This window comes from Alosa sapidissima, chromosome 15 (assembly GCF_018492685.1).
Source record: "Alosa sapidissima isolate fAloSap1 chromosome 15, fAloSap1.pri, whole genome shotgun sequence".
Classification (NCBI taxonomy): Eukaryota; Metazoa; Chordata; class Actinopteri; order Clupeiformes; family Clupeidae; genus Alosa; species Alosa sapidissima.
Genome location: NC_055971.1, coordinates 5,310,747 through 5,334,401, shown reverse-complemented (window position 1 = coordinate 5,334,401; position 23,655 = coordinate 5,310,747). Strand labels below are relative to the sequence as shown.

At 39.3% G+C, this 23,655-nt stretch overlaps 1 protein-coding gene and 1 long non-coding RNA gene across 4 annotated transcripts in view; one reads left to right on the top strand and one right to left on the bottom strand.

Moving 5' to 3' along the window:
- The first annotated feature begins 7,842 nt into the window (after window positions 1-7,842).
- The window catches only part of bcl9l (bcl9 like), a 23,238-nt gene continuing 7,425 nt past the window's right edge, over window positions 7,843-23,655 (top strand). The window contains exons 1-5 of one of the 3 annotated variants that reach the window (XM_042064088.1): window positions 7,843-7,978; window positions 9,660-9,778; window positions 20,282-20,372; window positions 20,546-20,902; window positions 22,803-22,925. In XM_042064088.1, coding sequence (XP_041920022.1) covers window positions 20,623-20,902; window positions 22,803-22,925 — 403 coding nt within the window. In that variant the 5' untranslated portion in view covers window positions 7,843-7,978; window positions 9,660-9,778; window positions 20,282-20,372; window positions 20,546-20,622. Of the gene's footprint in view, window positions 7,979-9,659; window positions 9,779-20,281; window positions 20,373-20,545; window positions 20,903-22,802; window positions 22,926-23,655 lie in introns of those variants that run through there. The other 2 variants (XM_042064087.1, XM_042064089.1) reach the window with 2 other exon arrangements.
- Window positions 22,217-23,655, bottom strand: part of LOC121684190 — a 14,096-nt gene continuing 12,657 nt past the window's right edge. The window contains exons 2-3 of the long non-coding RNA XR_006023055.1: window positions 22,908-23,128; window positions 22,217-22,702 (exon numbers count right to left, since the gene is read on the bottom strand). This is a non-coding gene — a long non-coding RNA (uncharacterized LOC121684190). The remainder of the gene's footprint in view (window positions 22,703-22,907; window positions 23,129-23,655) is intronic.

Sequence of the window (23,655 nt, the reverse complement as noted above, 5' to 3'; positions counted from 1 at the left end):
TCTGCATTGAATAAAAAGGAAAATATGCTTCAGAAAAATATTTTTACTGCTGACTGTAAGCCCAGACGATGTAAAGTTGCTTTTGTTTTGATCCAAATTCAGATTGATTTCAGATAGCTACATGATGTCTTCTATGCATTCTTTCATGACAATCCCGCAATAATGTATAAGGTGACGTTTTACTATGCACACCATTCCTCTGTAAGTATAAGTATATATAAGTATATATACTTTTTTGATCCCGTGAGGGAAATATGGTCTCTGCATTTAACCCAATCGGTGAATTAGTGAAACACAAACAGCACACAGTGAACACACAGTGAGGTGAAGCACACACTAATCCCGGCGCAGTGAGCTGCCTGCTTCAACGGCCCACTGGTCGGGGCTCGAACCGGCAACCCTCCGGTTACAAGTCCAGAGTGCTAACCAGTGGACCACAGCTGCCCCAATATACAGTATGCCCATAAAGACACAGTTTAAAGCACAGTCTACCTCCAGTGTCTGAGGGGTTAGATTGAAGTTCAGCCTGCACAGTAACGGATTCCAGGCATCAGGTTCTACCTATCTCTGACCCTTGAAAATGTGGAGGAGTTTTGGAGTGTCAGGAGAGCGTTAACATGCGCATGGATAAATTTAACTGGTACTCAAGATACTTAACGTATTTGCTACCTGACCAAATGGTCGACCCTCTAGAGAGAATTTTGTTGCATTCTTCCTTACCATCTGATGGAACGAATTACACATACCGTGGGACAATTAACCTATGTTAACCATGAATACAATTGGGACACAGAGAGGGCTGGATGAGCTTAGCCGTGCATGTGCTAATGTGAGGAGCATCTCAGGTTCATGTCAGGGAATGTAGTGTGTGAACTCCTAGACAAGCTAACCTGGAAAGAGCCAGATGGGGATTGGGCTTTAAGCACCACTGAGGCCTTCTGCAAACAACATGTGGAAAGACTTTGGAATCTAATGTAGCATGGAGTGTTTATGTGCTGTGCACAGACTGCTGCACTGTCCGTCAGTGTGCGGATGGCCAGGGCTACAATAGATTCCTACCAGCCAGTATGTCAACCTCAAGCGAACGCCCACCACTCCTAAACCAACAGAGCACTTCTTCTCCCACCTACTAACCTAGTTCCCAAAGGCTCTGCTCATCGCCTGCTGCTTACTGGAGAGTACACATCCAGTTCTTATTAAGAGGGCAAGCTTAGCAAGCCTCAGCGTTTTCAGGAGCTATTGTGGGTGGGCTCAGTCGATCAGATAGGACTCTCCATGACTGACCAAAACAGGGTAGTGGTGTTTTGTTGTTTGTAAAAACTTCTGCTACTGGGCAAAAGGAAACCATCACGTAGCGAACGTGTTCTGCTACTGGGCACTCAGTGTGACCTCACCAGCTTCCTATTTTGGTTCAAATGTTTCCCTCTTTAGTGGCGAGGAAAAGGGAGTAATAAATGTTTGTGGTTCATTTTCCAAAACTCATTTGTCGCATCCTTATCAAACCATTTACCGTTATTTTTTCTCATGGCCAGTTTACAATTATGTGCAATTAGACCAACAATCAGGCCATAGCTTCAGCTGATTCCATAGATAAACACTGTGGGGATAATGAAAGAGCGATTATGGCTCTATCTGAAATCTGCAAGCAATCTAGGCTGCCTTCAAAGAGATCACTCTGGCCTTCTCCCATTGATGCTCCATCTGTCCCACTGCTCAGTGCCCTCCCCAGTGCTGAACTGCATGGGACAAGCATCACCTTAGAAAGGTAGCTTTGAATCAGCCATATATCCATCTCCTTTGCCAATTTCACATTCTTCCCCAAACAGGATCAGGGCACATAGGCTCCTTGTGTCTGAAATACTGTGCAAATAATTAACAACAAGAGTATGTAGATCTCTCAATTCTCCAATTCTCCAATTAATGTATGTGTAATATTGATCATTCTCTTTTACAACACTCTTCATCCAAATAGTTTTGACATAGTCAGACATTCTATGGCTTTCTAATGACTCTACATATGTGCCAAGTTTGCATACTATTAAAGAAAAAATGTGAATGAAATCCAAGTCAATGCTCTGACAACTCCACTATTCTTAAATGGCATTTTCTCAATGAGCACCAGCTCCTGAGCAAAACCTTAACCACAACACTATTTAAAATGTGGAACAATAATGTTTACTGTACTTAACACCCAAGAGCATAAACAAACACAAACATCAACAAAAGTGCACTCAAATGATTTTCAGCTTGACAAGCGTGCAGGCACTCACAGCCAAAAACATCAAACAGTAAACACTCACTTACAAACCCATTCAGATACACATTTGTAACTCCTCCTAGTCAACACAGAAACTATTCCCCTCTTTTGTGGCCTTAATACTCGTTTCAGCTTCATAGTTCTAGGAGGCACAGGCATTATAGCACTACAGTTTTTTGAAAAACAAACTTGAACCCTGGTGTGCCTCCGCATCTGGAAGCAGTAGAAGCCATGTCTGAAAGATAAAAACGATATGAATCGCTTCTGGCAACTTAAATGTCCAATGTGGGATCAATTACAGAGACAGCGTTCTGAAAGTTTAGGGAGATGTTGGGGAGGTGGGGTTGCACTATGAGCAGTGTAGTCTGGAGAAGACAACACACACACAAACAGTAAACAATATATGTCTCTTCATTCTGAATTTGAAATGTAGTTCTACGTGCTTATGGATTGGCGATTGTCAAACATGGCAGTGCTTATATGATGTTCCACCGTTGCACTGCCTTTAATGAGACTGTGATGGCTGTTCCGGACGAGAGAGGCCACCCCAGGCCAGGTCTTTTTGTGTGGACTCTTCAGAGAGGTGCTTCTGAAGAGAGAGGCAGCGAAAATTGAGCAGCACTAGAGCTATAACTCTTCCCTGCATAACGTTTAATGTACACACTGTTTATCCATCTCATTCTCTCTCTTGTTCCTCTTCTCCTCAGACACACACACACACACACACACACACACACACACACACAGACAAAGAAACATAATGAAATCCAGATTGCTTGGATGTCTTTTTGTTCAAAGATTCAAAAGGAAAGTACATTGCTGCCTTTGTTTATGAGAATTTTAGATTCGGGATCTGAAGAGAATTTCTCTCACTTAGCAACAGGTTGTCACCTACTGTGTTTAATTAACACACATATCGGTGTGTTACAAATGCAGGACCAGCAGGATGCACACTGATATGTAAATACCACATTCATTCAAGAGACAAATATTTCTCTTACTTCTTTGTCATTTTTCTGGTTTTACATTAGTGACTTACATTTGAAATTTGCCAGCAAATGTCACATTTAAAGTGATCAGCACTCAGTGGAGTGCCTTTTTCATGTTACTACGGATCTTAATAAGGTGGTCATGGTGAGACACAACTGAAAAAATAACTTTACTGCCATCTACTGGTCTTACCATGAAAGGAATGATACTTCAATATTGTGTAAAACATATTCATCACAGCATTAAAACATATATAACAACTCATAACATCACACACACTCATGTGTGGTAGAATATCCTTAGTACATTTAAAGGGATTCTCATGAAGAACCAGAAATGTATGCATGCCAATTTGATAATTTCAAGAGCACAGTGCCTCGGAGTTCATGTCAATATCCTCTTGTTAATGTTAACCCTGTGGACAGTGAAATTGGTTACTAGTGACAAACTATAACTGAAAGTGGGAAATCTCAAATTATTGTAAATCACTAGAGTACAGGGACAGTGGCAGAAGTATCAACAGATGATTCAAACAAGGAAGTGATGAGAAGACTTGAAAAAAAATCTGAGATTCGAAATGTAGGCAGAATTTAGACATGGACATATGTGTAGCCTACATACCATTACATCCACACATGAGACTTTTTTGTAGCCAGTTTTAAATCTAGACCAAACTGCGCTAGTTGCAAATTCTGAATCTGCCTTGAAAATTATTCTACCTTGTCTTTTATTACTTTTATACTCTTGAACTTACATGTAACTGTTAAAACAGCACTCACTGATGCACTTATTCTTACTGTACTCTACCGTTTTTAAATTGTCCTAAAATTGTTGAGAATTGCTTTAAAACTTAAACTGTTTACCATGTTGTTAGTCGCTTTGGTTAAAAATGCGTCAGCCAAATGTAATGTAATGTATACTACTTTTGCCTTTGTTTTTTTGCTTATTAATTATTCTTTATTTTTAAATGATTTTACCTTGTGCGTTTTATGTTTTCTTTTTATTATGATCTTTATTATTATTCTTTACTTTTTAAACCATTCTTTGCCCTTCTATGCTTTTATCAGCTATTCCTGTTTGCTTTTGTTTATGTAAAGCACACAGAATGACCTCTGTGTATAAATGCGCTATATAAATAAAGTTGACTTGACTTGAAAAAAAAAAAAAAAAGATTGTATATTCAAAAAGTAGTTGTGTGAATGTGTGTGTGACTGGCCACTTGTCTTTGTTTGCCCTCCACACTGAACAATGTTTGGAGGCTCTTTAGTAGGCTGAACTGACTTGTATATTACTAACACAATAGTGGGGTTATTGTCTCCATGGAAACTGTTGGTTGCCAGGTAACCAGCTCATCATCTGTGGCAGTGTCTGAAAATCACATTTAATGATGGGATTTCTGAAGCTATCTATACAAGTCATATCTGTCTGGTATAATAAAAAAGTATTGGGAGTTAGAAAGCATTAATCCCATACTTAAATGAGAGAAAATTAGCGGAAGGCACAGAGAGGGGTGTTGTGGGGGGCTGAAATGGTTCAGGAAACTAGTGTGGGGTTGAAGGAAAGTATTGGGCATATTTCAAATATTCTTCCTTGATATGGACTCTAAGTGAGTGCATAAAGGGTTTCACTATATAGGCCTATGATGGGTTTCACACCAGTCACATCCAATAAAACTCACTATTTAACTTAGCTGAGGCCTTCAACATTTTCTAAATAAAAAGCAAACATGGGATGCTGCAGTGAACTAAAACAGCACTAGCATGCCACTGACATGAAAACCCAAATAAACCTATATAACACAACAGTCATTCCATTTCTTTGCTTTCAGCCTACTTGAAACGTCACTGAACAAGCTGACATGCTCACAAATCCTTAAAACAAAGCCATTCTTTTCTTTGTTTACCACTTACTCTGGGTTAACTTATCTGGGTTACTCACTCATTGAGCCACATACTTGAAATGCACTCCTGATCAGATACGCGTTCAATCCCTCAGCCTTTGTAGGCTAACTGTATATCTACACAGCGTATGTCTAAATGGTCTCCATCCATCATCTGCATGGTATATAACAGGGCTTTATTAATGTATTTTATACTTGCTTTATAAACCAAAGCTCCTTGATGACTAACCGTTCCACTTCAACCCTCTCTGTTATTACGTCTTGGGGAGTTAATTTCTTCTGTTTGGTTCAATTTGTTTGTCTGGCTGTCAATCAGTCAGCCAGACTATACAAAAACTTGGTGGATCGATAGAGCGCGGGGCAAGGAACCCATTACATTTTGGAGTAGATCCAGATCCAGGTCTGTGCTCCCTCAGTGCCATTAAAGTTCAACATGTCTTCATTAATATGGAAAGCTTGTCCTCCAAAGGGGATTCAGCATCACTAGCATTTCTAATTAAACTTCTCACACATACAGGCACTATGCCGACATCTGACTCCCCCACCGGCCAGAATGACGTCTGTTTTTCCCTCTTCCATTCTTACTTAAATTAATTTGCAGCTTTTGATGATGCTTTCTATTGATTATAATCCAGGACACTTCCATGTCTGATGTATGTGTGCATCAATTTTACATTTTATCTCTACTTTTATATATCTCTTCTGAGGAACTCTCTGTATTAAAGATTAAAGATGTTTGCTGCATTGAGATGACATGATTGGGTGGACTGAAGCTTTACATGCACCTCTCCAAGTGTGGCTTCACTGATATTATTTGCACTGTTCCCCATCTTAGAGTTAAATCAATTTTGCAAGGTCTTCAGATCCTTCCTAGTTTCTATGACAACATAATTCCCCTCTCAATCTCAAGATCCTCATTACCCTCTATTACACATGCTCTGTTCTCTTTGCTTTCCTCTTCTTTTCCTTTGCGAAGTAATATAGCTTAGAGCTTAGATGTGGCAGGTCATGTCACAAGTGGCATTAACAACAAAGTAATTTCCCAAGAGCTACATGCGAAGAGTATACATGTTTTTTTTGTTTTCTTTTTTCTTTTTTGTTGTTTGTTGTTGTTATTTATACTCCAAAAATGAATAAGTGATTCTGACACATGATAGACTGACAGACAGAGGGAACCATAATGGGGCAGACAGATGAGTGTCATTGGCAGGCAGACAACCCATATCATTGTGTTGCTTAACCGTGTGGTCAACTGTTGTTTTGCAATGGTGTATACAATGCTAAGCAATGCATTAATAATAATTACTATAATTATTGCAATTGCATTACTAATCATAATGATCAAGAAGTATATCCCCAACTACCCACTGCGGTCTTTGATGAGCGTCTATTGTGTTGACCAGCCATAAATGCTAGGTCAAATTCAAGACTCTTTTCCTCAGTGGATCCTTGTTGGTGGAATGAGTTGCCCAGTGCTCTCCGTTCCCGTTGTTGTTATTTGTATCACTTTGGATAAAAGCGTCTGCTAAATACCATAACCATAACCATAATAATTATTGTATAGCCTATGTAGCCTAAATAACATTTTTAGGAAAAATTTGGGATCAAATAAGTTGGCGGACACCGTAATGAGGATTTATAGTCTAAGATAGCATATGAAGCACTTGCATTTTCTGCACAGCAAATCTATCTTGGAGGGCTGGCCTGTCTGTCCTGTGATTTAAGGTGGCCAGGAGGTAGGCCTATTTAGCTCAGCAGAACTCCTCTTGCGGGGATAATATTTTTTGGTTTAATAGCCTAAGTATTTAGGTCCACCAGAGGGAGTCCTCACCTGAAAAGCCGCTTCACAACATATCACCAGAAAATCCAAAAACCTTTCTGGCTCAGTACTTTAAGAAAAAGTGCTTTTCAAGGATCTTAAGCATTTTTTTTTTTTTTTCAAAAACACTTCTTTAATCATCATGGTAACACTACAGTCTGCATAATGCAGATAAGTGGTGAAAGTAGGGTAGGCTCCTGATATTCACTTTTGAATTAGCCTATAAATTCCAAAGCCAAAGCATTTACTTTCCCCCCACCCCATCAAACACTACTAAATAACAATACTTAGGCCTGAACTGTTTTAGGCCTAATAATAGGCTATTTATTATTATTATTATTATTAATAATAATAATAATAATATTATGATTAGCCTATTGTTGTTGTTGTTGTTGTTAATAAGAATAGGAATAGCCTAGTAAAAAAAATAATAGGACTAATCTAATTAAAATTTAATTTGTTAATAGCCTAATTGACATGGGCAGCCTAGGCTTTTACTGTTGTGTTAGGCTTTTTTTTATCACAAACTTGGCATTTTGGTTATACAGTTTTCGTTGTTCTGCCATTGTCCTAATGACCTACAAAGAAGGCAGTATGAAAGCTGTGTGAAGTTTGTTGTTGGCTGATTTCGCTTTGGCTACCATCAATGAAGAAAAAAGCGGGTGGCTGACTTGCTACATCAGTCGGTTGTATTATTCGAGCACTCAGATCCGGTGGTACCTATGGACAGTGTCGTGCAGTGTCTTTCCCCTTCTCCAAGTCACTATATATACATGGTCAACTGAAGGTCTCGTTCACCGCGTGGATTTTTAATCTGAGAAAGCTGAAATCTGTTTTGCCCAATGGGCTGTAGGCTACTCGAATGCGTGGAAATGTAACGTTACCTGGTATTTGATTGTTATAGCCGAGGGGATATTGCGCAGTGGCAGCAATGAAAGCAGTGGCGGCCACTTCAGGTGATGTCGGTTTGCCGTCATTCTTGACATCGGCCTCTTACAGACAGCGGAATGGGGTAGGAAATTTATAGTTCCAACTACATAACCAATCTATCACGCACATTTGCGACTTTTCAAAGTGTACGACTCGCCTTATTGACAAACGTACTGTTTTGAAATAAATAACATCTTAAGTTGGGACTTACACAGAGGGATCATGTGCAGATGTGTAACCCAATTGAACTAGCAAGACTATAGCAACGTCAGCTACCGTAGCCGTCAGCTAGCAAACTGTCGTTAGCTTCCAGACCCAGTTTAGCTAATCAGAAAGGAGATTGTCGCACCAGGCCATGCTCCATGTGACTTAGTATACAAAATGTTAGTGTGACGTACACGGCTGTATTAATATATGTGCGGTCATATCCAGATGGTCGTATAACGTATGGGTGGTTTATCGTTATCAAGCAAGTGAGTGCTTTATCCAGCCTTGTATACCGACCTGTTTGCTTGGCTACTTCTGTCAGGCACTTCAAGAATTTGGTCTGGGGATATGCTGCTATCAGCTAAGTTAGCTGGACAGCTAATTCAACGCAGCATGGAAAAGGCTGAGTGGACTATGAAATACGTGGACGTACTACAGTTATTATTCAATTCAGCTGTTGTCTCTGAAAAGAACTGCGCACACTTGTTACTTTACTTACGGCCTGTCTACCCCCATTTCGACACCAGTTACAGCATCAAGTGAGACCAATCCAGGTGGCAAGGCACCTGGCTGAAAAAACCCTGTTACGTGTTTCTTGTCTTTCGTCACCAGTTGACAGTATACTGAACGAAACAATTGATTAAATCTGTGCAGTAGCCTCGGGAGCCTGTTAGATCCTCAGACACATCTGTGATGAAAATATTAACATGTTGTGCATTGCTTAAACAATAGTTGGATTGTAGGTAATCCATACACCAACACTGGTAATGCACGCGTTTTTAAAACTTTATGTACTCCGAGGCCTGTTGTGAAAGGTCTGGCCTTTGACCTTGTGTTATGCTGGGAATTATTGTCAGATGTGTAATTGAATAATAATATCAAAAGAGAGACTTCAATTTTATTTGAGCACACTCAATGTGTTGACTCAAAAGTTATTTTTCAGTCACCTATCCATGGCACTGGCAGGAACAACCCATCATTGTTTTTAGTTCCTTTACATTCCTTAAGAGCTGCATTTCTAAGACAGTGTCACCATGAAATCAAGATACGTTAAAATTTCCATGGTAACACTGTCAAGGTTTCTTCCATGTTTGTGATGACACACCCAAGACACTCTTCAGTTGCTTGTATCCTTCACCGAGTTACACTGCAAATTATGTTGGTCTCCCTGTCAGTCTGTGAGATTCAGCTGGGCTATTTATAGCATTGGACATGGTTTGCAGGGTGTGCAACTTGATCTGAATTGTCTTTGAGGTTGAAACCCACCGCATGTCCTTTTCTGTGCCCTAGCTCAATGCCTCTCAGTCTAGGCCACTGTTTACACACTCAGTTCTTAGATGTTGCCTTCTCAAAGAGCCTGGACCTAAAGTGTTGTTCACATTTATTGGCCCGAGAGAGCTATTTATCCAGTAACCTTTTATCATGTACAGTAGCATGAGATCATCGGAGAGGGTAGATCCAGACTTTGTCTTACACATGCAAAGAGAAAAGTTTAAAAAGTGACCCAAAAGTTGGCATACACGTGCGGGCTATGCTAACTAGTGTTCATTCCACAGGTGGCCATGCTGTTCTTTTTACAAGGAGAAACTGTGAAGCATCAAGATGACACTTTTATCATCTGCTGTCTCTGCACAATTCAAGAACAGTGCTTATGGTTAACACACCCAGACATCCTGTACTGAATTATATCTTCTTCAGTATACCTGAATTACTGTAATTTAAACAGTATATATCAGACCAAGACTAATCCTTTTAGAGTTGTCAGATGTCAGAAATGTATCAAGTTTGTCGTCTCTGTGACTTCTCACAACTTTGTCAACAGTGCCATATTACAACTCACAAAAATCTATTTAATATTCTAATATGAAGCCTAGTTAAATATTTTCCATGCATAGTGTATTTCATAAGGCAATGTACATTATAGAGTGGTGCAAGGCCAAGCAGATTTAGTGCTGTTGACAAATTGTGTGTTATCTGGGAAGGTGATCTGAGAGCTTTGGGGTGAGTTACAGGCAGCGTGGCTAGGGTGAGCTATGAAAGAATAATGTGATACTGAGAAGGTTTCCACCTAGCAGATTGGAGCCGAAACGTAAGTTATAGGCCTATATAGTGAAACTAGAATCTAGATATTGTTTTAATGTGTGTAAAAAATAGTAGTAATAGTGGATTACTCCATTCAAATGAGTACAGTTAAAACTGGATTAATATTCCCAGAGCAGGACCATTATACAGTAGTCTCGCTCTCATTTTCGAAGACAAGTCCAAGCATAAATTATGCAAAAACTATCAGTACTCTGGAGCAATCTAATACAGGACAAGATGTTTAATTTCTTGTGCATTAACCTAAGGGGACACCCACAAAGAACAGGCCTCTCAATCTCACATGGTTATCCCTATTTCTAAAGAACATCTGCTGTCATGTACTGTACAGAAAAAAAAAACATCTTAGTTACTATGGCACACCACAGGCTATCCTGAGTGGCCTGTGGTCCCAGAGCACCAGAGATATGAACCTGGATAAGCATTAAGGGGACTCAATAATGGGCCCTATTTTTGTGACGCAAAACCTGGCACAAAGTGGATTATTATCCTGACGCAAAGTTTATTCCTATCTTACTCTCGGATTTTTCGCCATGCGCTGTACTTTTATTAAGCTTTGAGCCCAGGAGTGTGGCAGACGGTGTGTTTTGGCGCACAATCCAGAAATTGCAATCTTACACCCTCTAAAAATCATTACGCCACTGAACAAGAGAAACCTGGAAATACTTTGCGAGTTGTTATTTTATGTTATTTTAAGAGCACATTATCAATTATTTTAAGAGCACATTATCAACAGTGATATGGGCGGTTGCGCAACCCTGCTCATTCACAGGAACGCGCACCAGCGCACATCCCTGCACAACATTACAAATGACAATTACAATGGGAAACATAATAAAGATATTGCGAAATACATCTCACAGTGAGTAGTTATTCACCATAATTTGCACATTGGTAATGACGGATAAAAGTGATTAGGCAAGAGGCACATACTGTATGAAGCACAGCTGAAGACGCACTGTCACAAGATGTAAACAGCAACTCCTCTGCAGGATAAATGTCCTTAGGTTTTTTAATCAGTCATTCGAACATTATTGGGGTAAGTGTTGCTTTTTCTAGGCTATGTTTTCGATGGTAACCCATTGCCAGTCAATAGTGAAAGTAATTAACTGTGTATAACTGTTTTGTCGTTGACTTTGAGACCACGGTGAAGTTACTTTCACTTTGCCAATGAGGTCAAATAATAGACGAGTGCAGATACGTGTATAGGCTATACTCGGCATGGTTTAGTGGAATACATTCAAGCAGATTCCTTCAAATGCGCCAGTGACTATCAAAATACCGATGCACTGTTTGAAGTTGCGCTGCTTGCTGTTAAAGGGAATGACAGATGTCACTCTCAGTGGTTTAAAGGATGTTACGCCCAAAACACCCCCATGACTGAATAAGAAACATAAGACCTACCTTTTCGTGCCAGGCGCCGACGTTTTATAACCAAACCACACCCATTGTGGACTGGACAAACCCCTAAATTTAATTAAGCTATTCGCTAGTGACCATGCGTTTTAGATTGCTAAAATAGGGCCCTTAGTGTTGCAGACCAGAAGTTTTAGCTTGTTAGCTACTTTCCACCATGATAAATTTAATTATCCTTCCTTTGTTCACTTTCTGTTTACAAGTACTCTTGACTCCTTACTCCTAATTGGCTGGTTTCCCAGAAAATGCCAGAAGATATAACCCTTGATCCCATGTGCACTCTGGTTCTATAACTTCCTGGTTCAAGAGTGCAGGTAGTCCGCAGCTGTGAGTAGGGGTGGGAATCACAGACTAGCTCACAAATCAATACAGTCACGATACTTTGCCCACAGTAATGATATCCCGATACAGCGATTTTGAAATACTCATGGCAAAAGATTAATCTATGAAACATCACAATATCAGAGTAAATGAAGAGGAAAGAAAAGACAAAACGCTGGAATTATGTATTTATTCATTGCATTTCATGACTGAATTAAAACAGTGCAAATAGGTTTAGGTTAGAGTTTTAGGTACTCTGGTACCTAAAAGTCAAATTGATAACATCAAAAATAAGTAATATGATATACCGGTAGCCATATTGATATTTTGTCCCACCTATCTCCGAATGCCAGTTGTCTCACCTAGATCTGACACCTTGAGCTTCAAATTCATATGAAGAATCAAACAGACACCTGAAAGTGAAGGTAGTTGTATGCTCTTCATCTCCCTATCAGTATATTTTAATATTGTAACCCTTGAAACCTTTGCTCTTTCTGAAACTACCCCTGGTGCTATGCTCTCTGTCTGTCTGCGTCTTTCACTTCATGCATACACACACACCTAGGCCTATGAGCAGAGCTAACAAACCGTCTTACTGAAAATAATTACAATGTTCCTCTGTAGACATATGGGGCCTATTTTGACAATTAGAAACGCAGCGCATAGCGTATTCTTATTATCTTATTCCTATCTTACATTTGATTTTTTCGCCTGGCCCTTCTTTTTTATTAAACGATGTGCCCAGGGGTGTGGCAATTAACAACATAAGATGAAATCTGGCGCGTGATCTAAAAATCACTATCTTACACCAACTAAAAAGCATTTCATTAGTTGCGCTCAAAACACACCCATGACTGAGTGACTAGTGTTAATTTCGTCAGACTAGACGAGAGGAAATATGTTCGTCAACGACCTTTTTTTTTCATGACTATGACGAGATGACAGTAATGTCCTGAAACACTGACTAAGACTATCTTAAGATGCATTATTGTTGACGAAAAAAGACGAGACTAAAATGTTTTGCATGAAATAAAAACTAAGATAAAATCTCTCTTCATTTTCGTCTACAAAATGAGAAGACAGAATATCTAGCTGTTACGTTTTCAAAATATTCCGAATGAGTTCATACGCAACAGCTTTCCTGTAGGCTATTCTACGTGCTGTTGCTGCAACCCTGTGGCTGCAACAGGAAACTACATGGAACAAGAACACTGGAGATTTCTGCCAGAGTTAGCAAGCTAACTACCTAAGCTTTATGCCACAATGCTACATACCCAGAAGTTGAAGCTACAAATTAACATCCCCCAGAATGTCCATACGAAAATGTTCATCATGTAATGTCAACTATTTAGGGCTGAAACGATTCATCGAGTTACTCGAATAACTCGATTACAAAAATTACTCGAGGCAAAAACCCTGCCTCGAAGCCTCGTTAAATTACTATGACCAGAGCCCGTCTACGGAGAGCCTCCCCACTCTCTATTAATCCCATACAAACCGAATTTGGCTGCAGTTCACCAGAGTTCACCTAGATGGCGATCGCGGGCGAGTCCAAAATACATGGGGTCCTATGGAGCTACATGGCTACATTTATTGTTTTCACCTATTTAACAACTGAAACCCTCAGATATTATTTTATTTTTCGCAAAATGGATATGGATTATCAATCAAAAGTGAAATAATCCGGGAGTCATGTCCTTTCGTTTTCTTACAGGTTGGGTCGTTGTTGCCCATAACACGCTAGCATTGATGCTATGCTATGCTCTGATCATGCTAATGAATGACGTCATTGACACGTTTGAAAGGCTTTTTAGAACAATTAAGTGTCTTTAAAAAATATAATACTCAACCAAGTGTATTGTCTTTGCCTCCCCTTTCGAATACAATATTCAAAAAATTACTTGGAAAAATTTGGATTTTGGATTTTGAGGGGTACAGCTCCATAGACCTCCATTCATTCTGGACTCGCCCGCGAACGCCCCTAGATGCAGTACCACACCGGAAGAGTTCCGAGAGTGAAGGTTCTCCCCTTATTAGACATTCTCTGCTATGACGCGCACTATACGCGCAGGGATCTGATTGTTCCACACGGACCGTTGTTCAGGAAGCACACCACTAGCGCGTGAATCGTGATGCATTTGGAATTTAGCTGGCAAGATGTCTATAAATGGCAGAGAATGTATAAAGTTTTCAAGTAAAGTTTTGGGATCATTACATACTCAAAAAGTAAAAGAACAAGCATCTGAACCGAAAACATCCACTCCATGCTGTTTCACCAAGCGTCAATAAAGTAGGCTATCTATCAATCTATGTAGCCTATCTATCATCTATCTACGTAGCCTATAGCCTACATTGATGTTGGCTGATTTTAATCACATACTGTATTTGTAGCGATGTCGTGATATAATGTTTAGCTTTGATGTTTTTAAGTAGTAAACTTATTCACGTTCAATTGCAAGACGGTATGCCTAAAAAAGAACCCCTTCTTATACCGTATGCACCCTCATCTTCCATCACGCACCGCACGCGTGCACACACACACACACACACACACACACACACACAGGTTGCTAGGTTACCATAGCAAATAGGCTCACCCCAGAAATTATTTTTAGTAGCCTAATGGTAAAATTATTTGTTAGTAGCCTAAGGGTAAATGCTGCAGGTGTAGAAATCTACATAAAACAGATATTTACTTTAATGTCAGGTCTAGATAATGGAACTTAAGTTCATGGAACTTAAATTGCTTTCCCTCCCAGCACTTCACAACATAGTATGGACAGCTGCAAGTCATGCACAAGAGGCTGCAATTTTACAGAGAGCATTTTGAACATTATTTAATTGTTGGCACTGGCACTTATAAACACTAAATGGGTAAATTGCAATAAATGGGCTTAGTTTTGGAGCCAAATGTTGGAGTTAGAATAGGCCTAAATACCTCTGTGGCAATTGCTTGATCATTTTACAGCCATGTCATTTTCGTTATGCATTATTTGTTTTGGTTGTTTAAAAATGCAAAAAAAAAAAAAGATATTCGATTAATCGATCGATAAAGTGCTAGATTAATCGATTACAAAAAGAATCGATAGCTGCAGCCTACAACTATTTAACTAGTTAGACTGATGATTCAAAGTTTGCTAGCAAGTAAGCTAATATGGAAAGTTCGCTAGCAAGTTAGCTATGGCTAAGATGGAGTCTGTTTGGGGAATGTGTTGTGTTTGGGCGCATATCGCCATCTAGCGAGGCGGAGTAAAACATTAATACTTTGGCCTATGACAGCGTTTCTCAAACTTTTTCAGTTTCAGGACCACTTAACTAACCCTAGCTAAAAAAAAAAAAGATTAGACCTACTTTAACAGTAGCCTATAATAACAATAGGCCTACTCCCACCTTGCTTATTGTCTTTGCACTTTGCTTATTGTGTGGATTCATACTGTATGTATATCAATATTGCAAACAACTCATATATATTATATTTTACCACGTCTGCTCGCGGACTACTTGGGATAGCTTGCGGACCACCAGTGATCCCCGGACCACACTTTGAGAAACACTGGTCTACGAATATGACAGTGGTCCATTCAAATCTTTTACTGTCTATGGTCAAATCCCAGCCGAGCTATAACTGTAGCTCGACTTACCTGTGCATGTAAACATACTGACTGACAAAAAAATCAGAATGAGTAATTATAACAGACGAGTAGCCCTGTGGACACACAATATTGTTGGAAAATTGTGATGTGTGAAACACTATTTGACTCAAATGGTAATCAGAAATAATTGTTATAAAAAACTAAGATGCCTTTAGTTTTCTTTTGACTAAAACTAGACTAAAATGACGAGACTTTTAGTCGACTAAAACTTGACTAACAAAAATGATATTTGAATGACTAAATATGACAAAGACTAAAAAGGACATTTCGTCACAAGACTAAGACTAAATTAAAAATAGGTGACAAAATTAACACTATGACTGACTAAGAAACATAACAGCCTTTTTGCGCCAGGCACCTGACCACCACCACTGGACAAACGCCTACATTTATTTAAGCTATTCGCCAGTGACCATGCGTTTTAGATCGCCAAGATAGGGCCCATGGCGTCCCTCAGTCAATCTCACAATCAGAATTGTGAGTTTTGACATACTCCTCTTTTCTCTTTCCAAACGCTGAGCACAGGAAGATTTTAGTTCTCAAAGATGGATCTTTGCTTTACTTTGAGACAAAAATGAAATGAGCCACTTTATTGTAAACTCTACCATATGTGATGGAAAAAAACCTTATACCTCTCTACAACCGCTCGTCTTGTTATAGGCTAGTAACATATACTTTATTGTGAACATTTGTGCCTCACCCCAAACACAAATGTCATCTTGAGAGAGAAACATAGGGAGTAATACTGAGATTACTAAGTCTAAAGTGATTACTGATTACTGAGTCTAAAAATTTAGTAATGACTGAGCATCTTTACATCAACTGAGATCTCTCCATCTTGTTCTTTAAGAATACTATTCATGAGACTGTCGAAAAACACAATCAAGCAGTGCATCTTAGTTTTCAGCAACAACCAACTCAGTGTGGCTGAATGCTGATGCTTTTATCCTGCATCTTAATCACTGGTAGCCTATTTGCTCAGATCTAGTCAATGTTATGGCTTGTTGCCTCAGTAATGTAACCCAACTCCCCTGTGATTTCATGATCTCTTGGAGCTTCTATTTGCAATATCACAGTGCCAAGCATATGTGATTTTATTTGGTTTTTATTTGGTCAGCAAAATAGCAGGAATTCAGGTTATCTGAAGAAGATAGAAAAATATTATTGTGAAAGTTGACAATCTTATCAATAATGGGCCCTATTTTCTTGACGCAAAACCTGGCACAAAGCGGATTATTATCCTGACGCAAAGTTTATTCCTATCTTACTCTCGGATTTTTCACCATGCACTGTACTTTTATTAAGCTTTGAGCCCAGGAGTGTGGCAGAAGGTGTGTTTTGGTGCACAATCCAGAAATTGCAATCTTACACCCTCTAAAAATCATTACGCCACTGACCAAGAGAATCTAACATACTACCAAAAGTATACTTGATGTAATTCTGATGGCATATAGACTGAAACTATCATAGTGTTTTCTGTGCCCTTTGTGCATAATTTTCTCTGATTCTGACACGGTTTCACTATATACATTTTTTCACATTTAATTTTTTAATATTTAACAGATTTATACCATCAATGTTACATCATTTTATGTCTAGAAGGAATGTTGACTGCACAAGGCCTACTCATGCCACTAACAGTTGGCGGAGGAAATGAAGTGTTGCTCAATTTCCTGTATCAACACAGGACCTAACTTTGATAACGAAAACAGCCATATTTATACCACAAGTAATGAAAGTGAAAACCTCAATAGCACAAAAATTGTGACTAACAATAGCACATTTGACAACAGCAATTATAAGAAGAAGAATGGCCCTGTAAACCTTAGCAGCAATTTGGAAACGAGGAGATAAATAAGACAGAAACATTGGATTTTTAACAGTGACAATTTTGAATACAAATCAGCCTTGAGACTGTTACAGCTGACAAAATTTGAAAAGGAATAAAACTCAAATTTCTTCACCTATTTTTGTTTGTTGTTTTTTTATTGTTTGTTTTGTTTTATTAATTTTTGATCAAGGCACTTTCCCTTGGGTAACCTGTTGTTATGCTTGTAGTTTGTTTAACTCCCTCAAGAATAGGCTGTATAGCAACAAGTATCATGTTGAAAATGAAAAACAAGGGAGTGTTTAAGGTGCAATAGAGAAGGTCTAGATTGAGGGAAAGAGGGAGGATGGGAATAAGTTAAGCCAGTGCCAAATCAAGCGAATTGAAAGGATACTATGAACAAAACATTAGCAGAGACTGACATTTCATGTGACCGTATACTGACATTTTCAGTTTTGAAACTTCATCTTCACCTATTTATATCCTATCCTTATTTTTTAAGGAATTCTGAATATAGGGTAAAGGAAGTGAACTAGGTGTCAATACTTAGTAGGGCTGTAACGATATGCGATTCGAAATCGCGACACTCATATCCACAAAACTGTGTCGCAGTGTGAAAAGGCAGAACCGCGACACACCCTTTCTAGTGTTTCACGCAGTGCTTTGCAGCTTACGCGGCCTCATAAGCAACACACATCTCCCGCTTTACTTACCGGTAGCCTACATTGTCCAAAAATAAATAAATAAATCATAATTTTATACCTCTCGTTGCTTTAATTGTGGACTATGTGTTCAACTTTACCAAACAGTATAGAAGTAACCCCCCTCTCCTTGCCCCGCTCTCCCTCGCTCAATGGACACATGCGACTTGGCCAACACAATCCAAATAAAACATACACAATCGTGAAAGCAAGGACACATAGAAGACGACTAGCTAAATTATTATTAAATCCACTTAGCATCATTAGCATGCTGCATTTGTTTAAAACTCTTGCATTCAAGTTAACTGATCATCTCGATACCAATGTTTTCCAAAAGGGCCTGTCCCAAGGAGAACAAGTATTATCTTGGAACTTAAACACACATGGGGAAACTGAACAGTCCAATCAGTAGACTATGATAAGCTAGCCAACTATGGTACTTTGTTAACAATACTGTATTTCCAGGCTTCAACCAGACAGCTGAATTAAAGAGGTAGAGTTGTAATAGAAATAGTAGGCTTAGGCTATAGGCTAATCTGCATAAAGTGTGCTGTCATAAATATCAGACATTTATTATTCTCTCTTTTTGTATCGGGATATAAAATAATATAGATATGTTATATTATAATATTATAATCCTCTGGTGTTCTAAGGTAGGCTATTGAAATGTCTCAAGTAATATAACCATGGCGTAAGCTGATTGCTGTTTGCTTTGGCATAGGGATTGTGGTTGATTTCACCTGTTTAAACTATTGACCCAGTGTAATACTGCTTGGACCCCAGTGATCGCACCTCGCAGTTTTGAATAGGCTGAACTTTTTTTCATAAATATTTCTGAGCAAGGTACAGGGGAAGAATTGATTGAATTTCAAATTTCAGCATCCAATGTTATTGTGTGGCCTAGTCATTAAGTTCTGTTCACAGTGTAGATCCCTGCTTGCAAAAAAATCATATATTTCATAATTCATATATATATATATATATATATATATATATATATATGAGAGAATTGTTTTGCTTTCCCATGGAGAAAATAAACTATTTCAGGTGTGCACCTAGCTTTTTCTGCTGTCTGCTGGCCAGTTGCTATGTACGTGCTTGCTTGACAACAGATAATGATCGATCTAAAAGCTAGAAAGATATTAAATTCAAGATTGAGTAAGTTGGAGTAAGATATATTCCAACTCATTCGACGTAAAGCAACGAGATGGTGGCTCTCGCGAAACACACCCCTTTATGAAGACCGGAACCACCACCATTTTGCTCCCATAGACATGAATAGTGATGAAGTATTCTCATTCATCCTTCACATTCATGTGAATGTTTGTGATAAACTTGAAGTAATTCCCTCAAGGCGTTTGTGATATACCATGTTCACAAGACTGTGAGGTCATGTTGACCTTGACCTTTGACCATTCTTTTGATATCACATATGAATGGATGGACGTAAAAACACAATGCCTCCGGCCATGATGATGGGGAGACAGAATTTTTTTCTCATTTCAATAATAGGCCTACAAGTTATAGTAAACATTTTCCCCTTATAAATCTGAGATATAGATACACATCAGGGCCAGGAGTAATGAACATGAGCAGGTGTTTGTGTCTGCTTTGAGATGCCTGAACAGGGTGAGGAATGTCACTGCTGTGTGTTGGCTCTGTACTATGAGTACCGCATTCACATAAACATCAGGCAGGGTCTGAAATCTGAATGTAGCCTCACAACTCCTTACTCAATGACTTGTACTTTTTACTGCGTAAGCGCGCACATGTGTGTACATGTACACATTCAGGGTGTGTATGAATATTTGCTCCCAGATGAACTATTTTGTGTAGGCTAGACTTCTGATTGAAAGAACTACTGTTATGTTGAGAAAGTAGTGATGGGAGTGAGACAGCCAGCTGAGAGAGACTGAGGGTGCTGTGGAATGTCTATGGGGAGTTTTTGTGGTTTTGAAAGCTGGTTGCTATGGGTGGAGCTTGTTGCACTGGAAACAGTTCAGAACATCAAGCCCCTCCACTCCTTGAGTAGGAAACTTTGATTTTTTTTTCTTCTGACAGCTCTGGTATTTTATGGATTGGCAGAAACTGACTCAATCAGTTTCACCATGTGTCATTATACTGATAATCTCTACCCCCCCCCCCTCTCCTACTCTTAGAGAGAGCTGAAGACAGCATGCAGCTCAGTAGATTTCTGAAAGAAGGAAGTTGCTACATTGATGGATGTATCGCCCAAGTCAAATAGTTGGTGTAAGTCAGCTCATTTTTTTCTGCACACCCTTTATGAAACAAGCACAGTAACCTCAACTCCGACATGACTAATTACATCCATCCAAATATGAAATTGGTGGTAGTGTTGGTATGTTTATTTAGGGCATCAGAACCATCTCTTCTGACCTCTACCCTCTTTATTTTGTCTGCAGTACTGTGTGAAATTCTGTGAGCCTCAGGAGTACACACAACACATTACTTGCCGGTACTGTTATCAACGACCAATCAAATGCACCCTGAAAATAAACTGACCACTAATGGTAAGCAAGTGGTTAGTAGCTCCGAAACTCAGATTTCTGATGCGAACCAGCAGCAAGGCCTTGGCACTAAGGGTGTTGGGATTGGAAGTCATGGAGTCAAAACCAACCAGGTTTCTCCCGGATTGAACAGCGTGGGTCCATCAGGTGTTGGTGGAGGAGTAACAATGTTGAAGACCAAGACTAAACGGGAGAGAGCTATCTCAATGGACGCAGGTGACCTGAGAGACTCCCTGGAGCCTGATGCTAAAGGTACAGTAGATTAAAGAGAGTATTACTGTATATATGCCATGTCTCTTGATTTCTCAGTTGACATACTGATGGACATAGACGAAGGTAATGCAAAGATGTTGCATCTATATTTGTATTATGTTACATTTTACTGATATAATACATCCACAGTATATCTTTGGTCATATTGTAGCAATAACTCAGGATAAGTCTCTGTTCAGTCCAGAGTGAAGGAGACAGAATATGTTTGAGGAAGCATATTAAAGGTAAAGTGAAGAAGGTTGAGCGTGAAGCTAGAGGGAGGTATGACAGTCTGTCCTCAGCCAGTGCACTGTGTCAAAGCAGAGGAGGAACAGATGACCTTTTAAGCATCCTCTTTCATTCCCAGCAGACACGGCTTTATGTTAACAAATGAGTCAGCGCTCTCTTTCTCTCTCCCCTCCTTCCTTCCTGTTTCATAGCTGGCTAACTGTCTGTAATCGTTGGCAAGGCAGCAGATTTTGTAAGGCATAGGTGAAATGTACTTTTTTTTTTTTTTTTGAATTGCTGTTAGAAATTCTGTTGCTGAAAGATCTGGGAATGGAGGATCTCTTTCATCATGATATCTCTTCTTCATTGAAAAGCCACTATATACAAATTACAATAGCATGTAGTACAGAATTTATTGAACTAAATGAAAATTTGGCAGAGCAGTCATTGAAGAAACAAAAGAAACAACCCACTGACCCTACACTCTAAGGAATGGTAGAGGTGTGACATCCACACCAAGCTGCCAATAATGTGTCAGGCTTTACTGACCTCGTATTCATTAGTTAAAGCTGCAGTTGACAAGATTTTTTTGATCATATTCACTGAAACCGACACTATGCTCCGTATAAATCAGCCGGTTTTACAAAAAAAAACCACACTTCTACCTCCACCTAGAGCCTGTTATTTGTTTTGCAAAAATCCACAGCTCCTGGTTCTTCTGATCCAATCAGAGCAGGGCTGTGTGAGATCTGACTGTCAATCACAGTCTGGTGTGCACTGACGAGCACAAACTCAATGAGAGGGTGCTCGGTGGTAGTGGGGGAGGGACATGAGAGTTAACATTTTGGCTAAGTCCCCTCAAACTGTCAGACTTGCCCACTGCAGCTTTAATCTTGCATCATCCAACCAGACAGAGAAGTTAAATTTGCTATTTACCCATTTGTTTTTCCCAGTCATAACTGAGAGCCCTTTGTAGTCTGCTTGTTATAAACCATGCGTCCATGGCATTAGAAAGTAACATTGCGCTTCTTCTCTAGTGATCTTCTATATCTAGCTTGCACTTCTGTTTTCCATGCATGCCCGCCCGGCAGGAGAGGAAGCCTTTTAGTGTGAGCTTCCAGGTGTTTCGAGAAACTGGAATCTGAATCTGGAAAGGCTGGTGTGAACACAAATGCACTTAATGCACCCTCAACACCATGTCCACATTATTGTTTTGTGAATAACTGGAATGTTCTAGACCTGCAACAATGATTTATTTTTGATGGACAATTGTTTCTTTGTTTCTGCATATTCATATTCAATTCTTTGTTTGAAATGTTTTTATACAGTTATTGAATAACTTTACTGAAATACAAACAAATTAATTTGTGTTTTATCATTCAGTAGCACATACATGCAACAGTGACCATTTTGCATTGCTGCACTTGTCTGATCAAGGTTGTAGAGTACTTCAAGGCCAGTGTACCCTCACTTCCTCTTGCTGTCAGCACAGTCATGTGAAGGTTTTGTTCTCATCTTGCCTTTGATTTACAGATTCACGCAGGTGGTTTCTATGTGTATTTTCTTGGATGTCTGTGAAAATCCAAAGCACAAATATTACTCTGACAGACAGTAACCTCTTGCTTTATCTCCCTTTGCTTGTATTTGTGTGTGTGTGTGCATGCATGTCTAGACGGCGTAATGCGTAGCAAGCGTCGCTGTGTTCTGGAGAAGAAGCAACCCTACAGTGGTGATGAGTGGTGCTCTGGAGGAGACACAGAGGAAGATGAGGACAAACCTAACATGGCAGTTCATCGTGAGTCTTCTTCACTGACACTAAAAGAGCACCAGCAGACATGCACAATTTGTAGCACCAAATGCCTTTGCTGACCCCTGGAGGACACACAGCATTTGGCAAATTGCAAGCAAATCATGATCTCCAATTGCCTGTTGTAGGATCCATTTTTGTGTCCTCTTGAATGTGACAAATCTTAAGAGACCCTTGAGAAGAAGAAGAACCTGTTAGAAACAGACAGAAATATTTAGTCACTGACAAAGTTAATCAAATTAGTCTTTATTCACTTAATTCCAATCACTTTCCATCAGTGTTTTTGCATAACAGTATTAGTTGGTCTTGTAAAGGTTTTAGTTGCTATTCTTTTGAATATTGACATGGTCAAACATTCTGCCAGTCTCATAATAAATACTAGGTCAGCTCCACCTAGTGTTAAAACTGAGAACTACTAACAATAAGCCAACCTTGTCACATATGGCTCATCTGTGGATGTCAAATACAGCAAAAACTATGTATTTTAACAATCAGTGAGTATTTGAGCATCTCTCTCTCTCACTTTCTCTCTCTGCAAGTCTTTAACTTGAAGGTCTGAGAAAGTGTCATCTTACAGTTCTCTGAAAGTGCAGTGGCGCTCGAGTGTGCAACAGTACTTTGTCCTTTATATGTATTAATGTGTCACATATACAAGGAAACATGATTATAGGATCTTTTTCCATTTAATTTTTTTCTGCTCTCTCTCACTTTCTGTCTC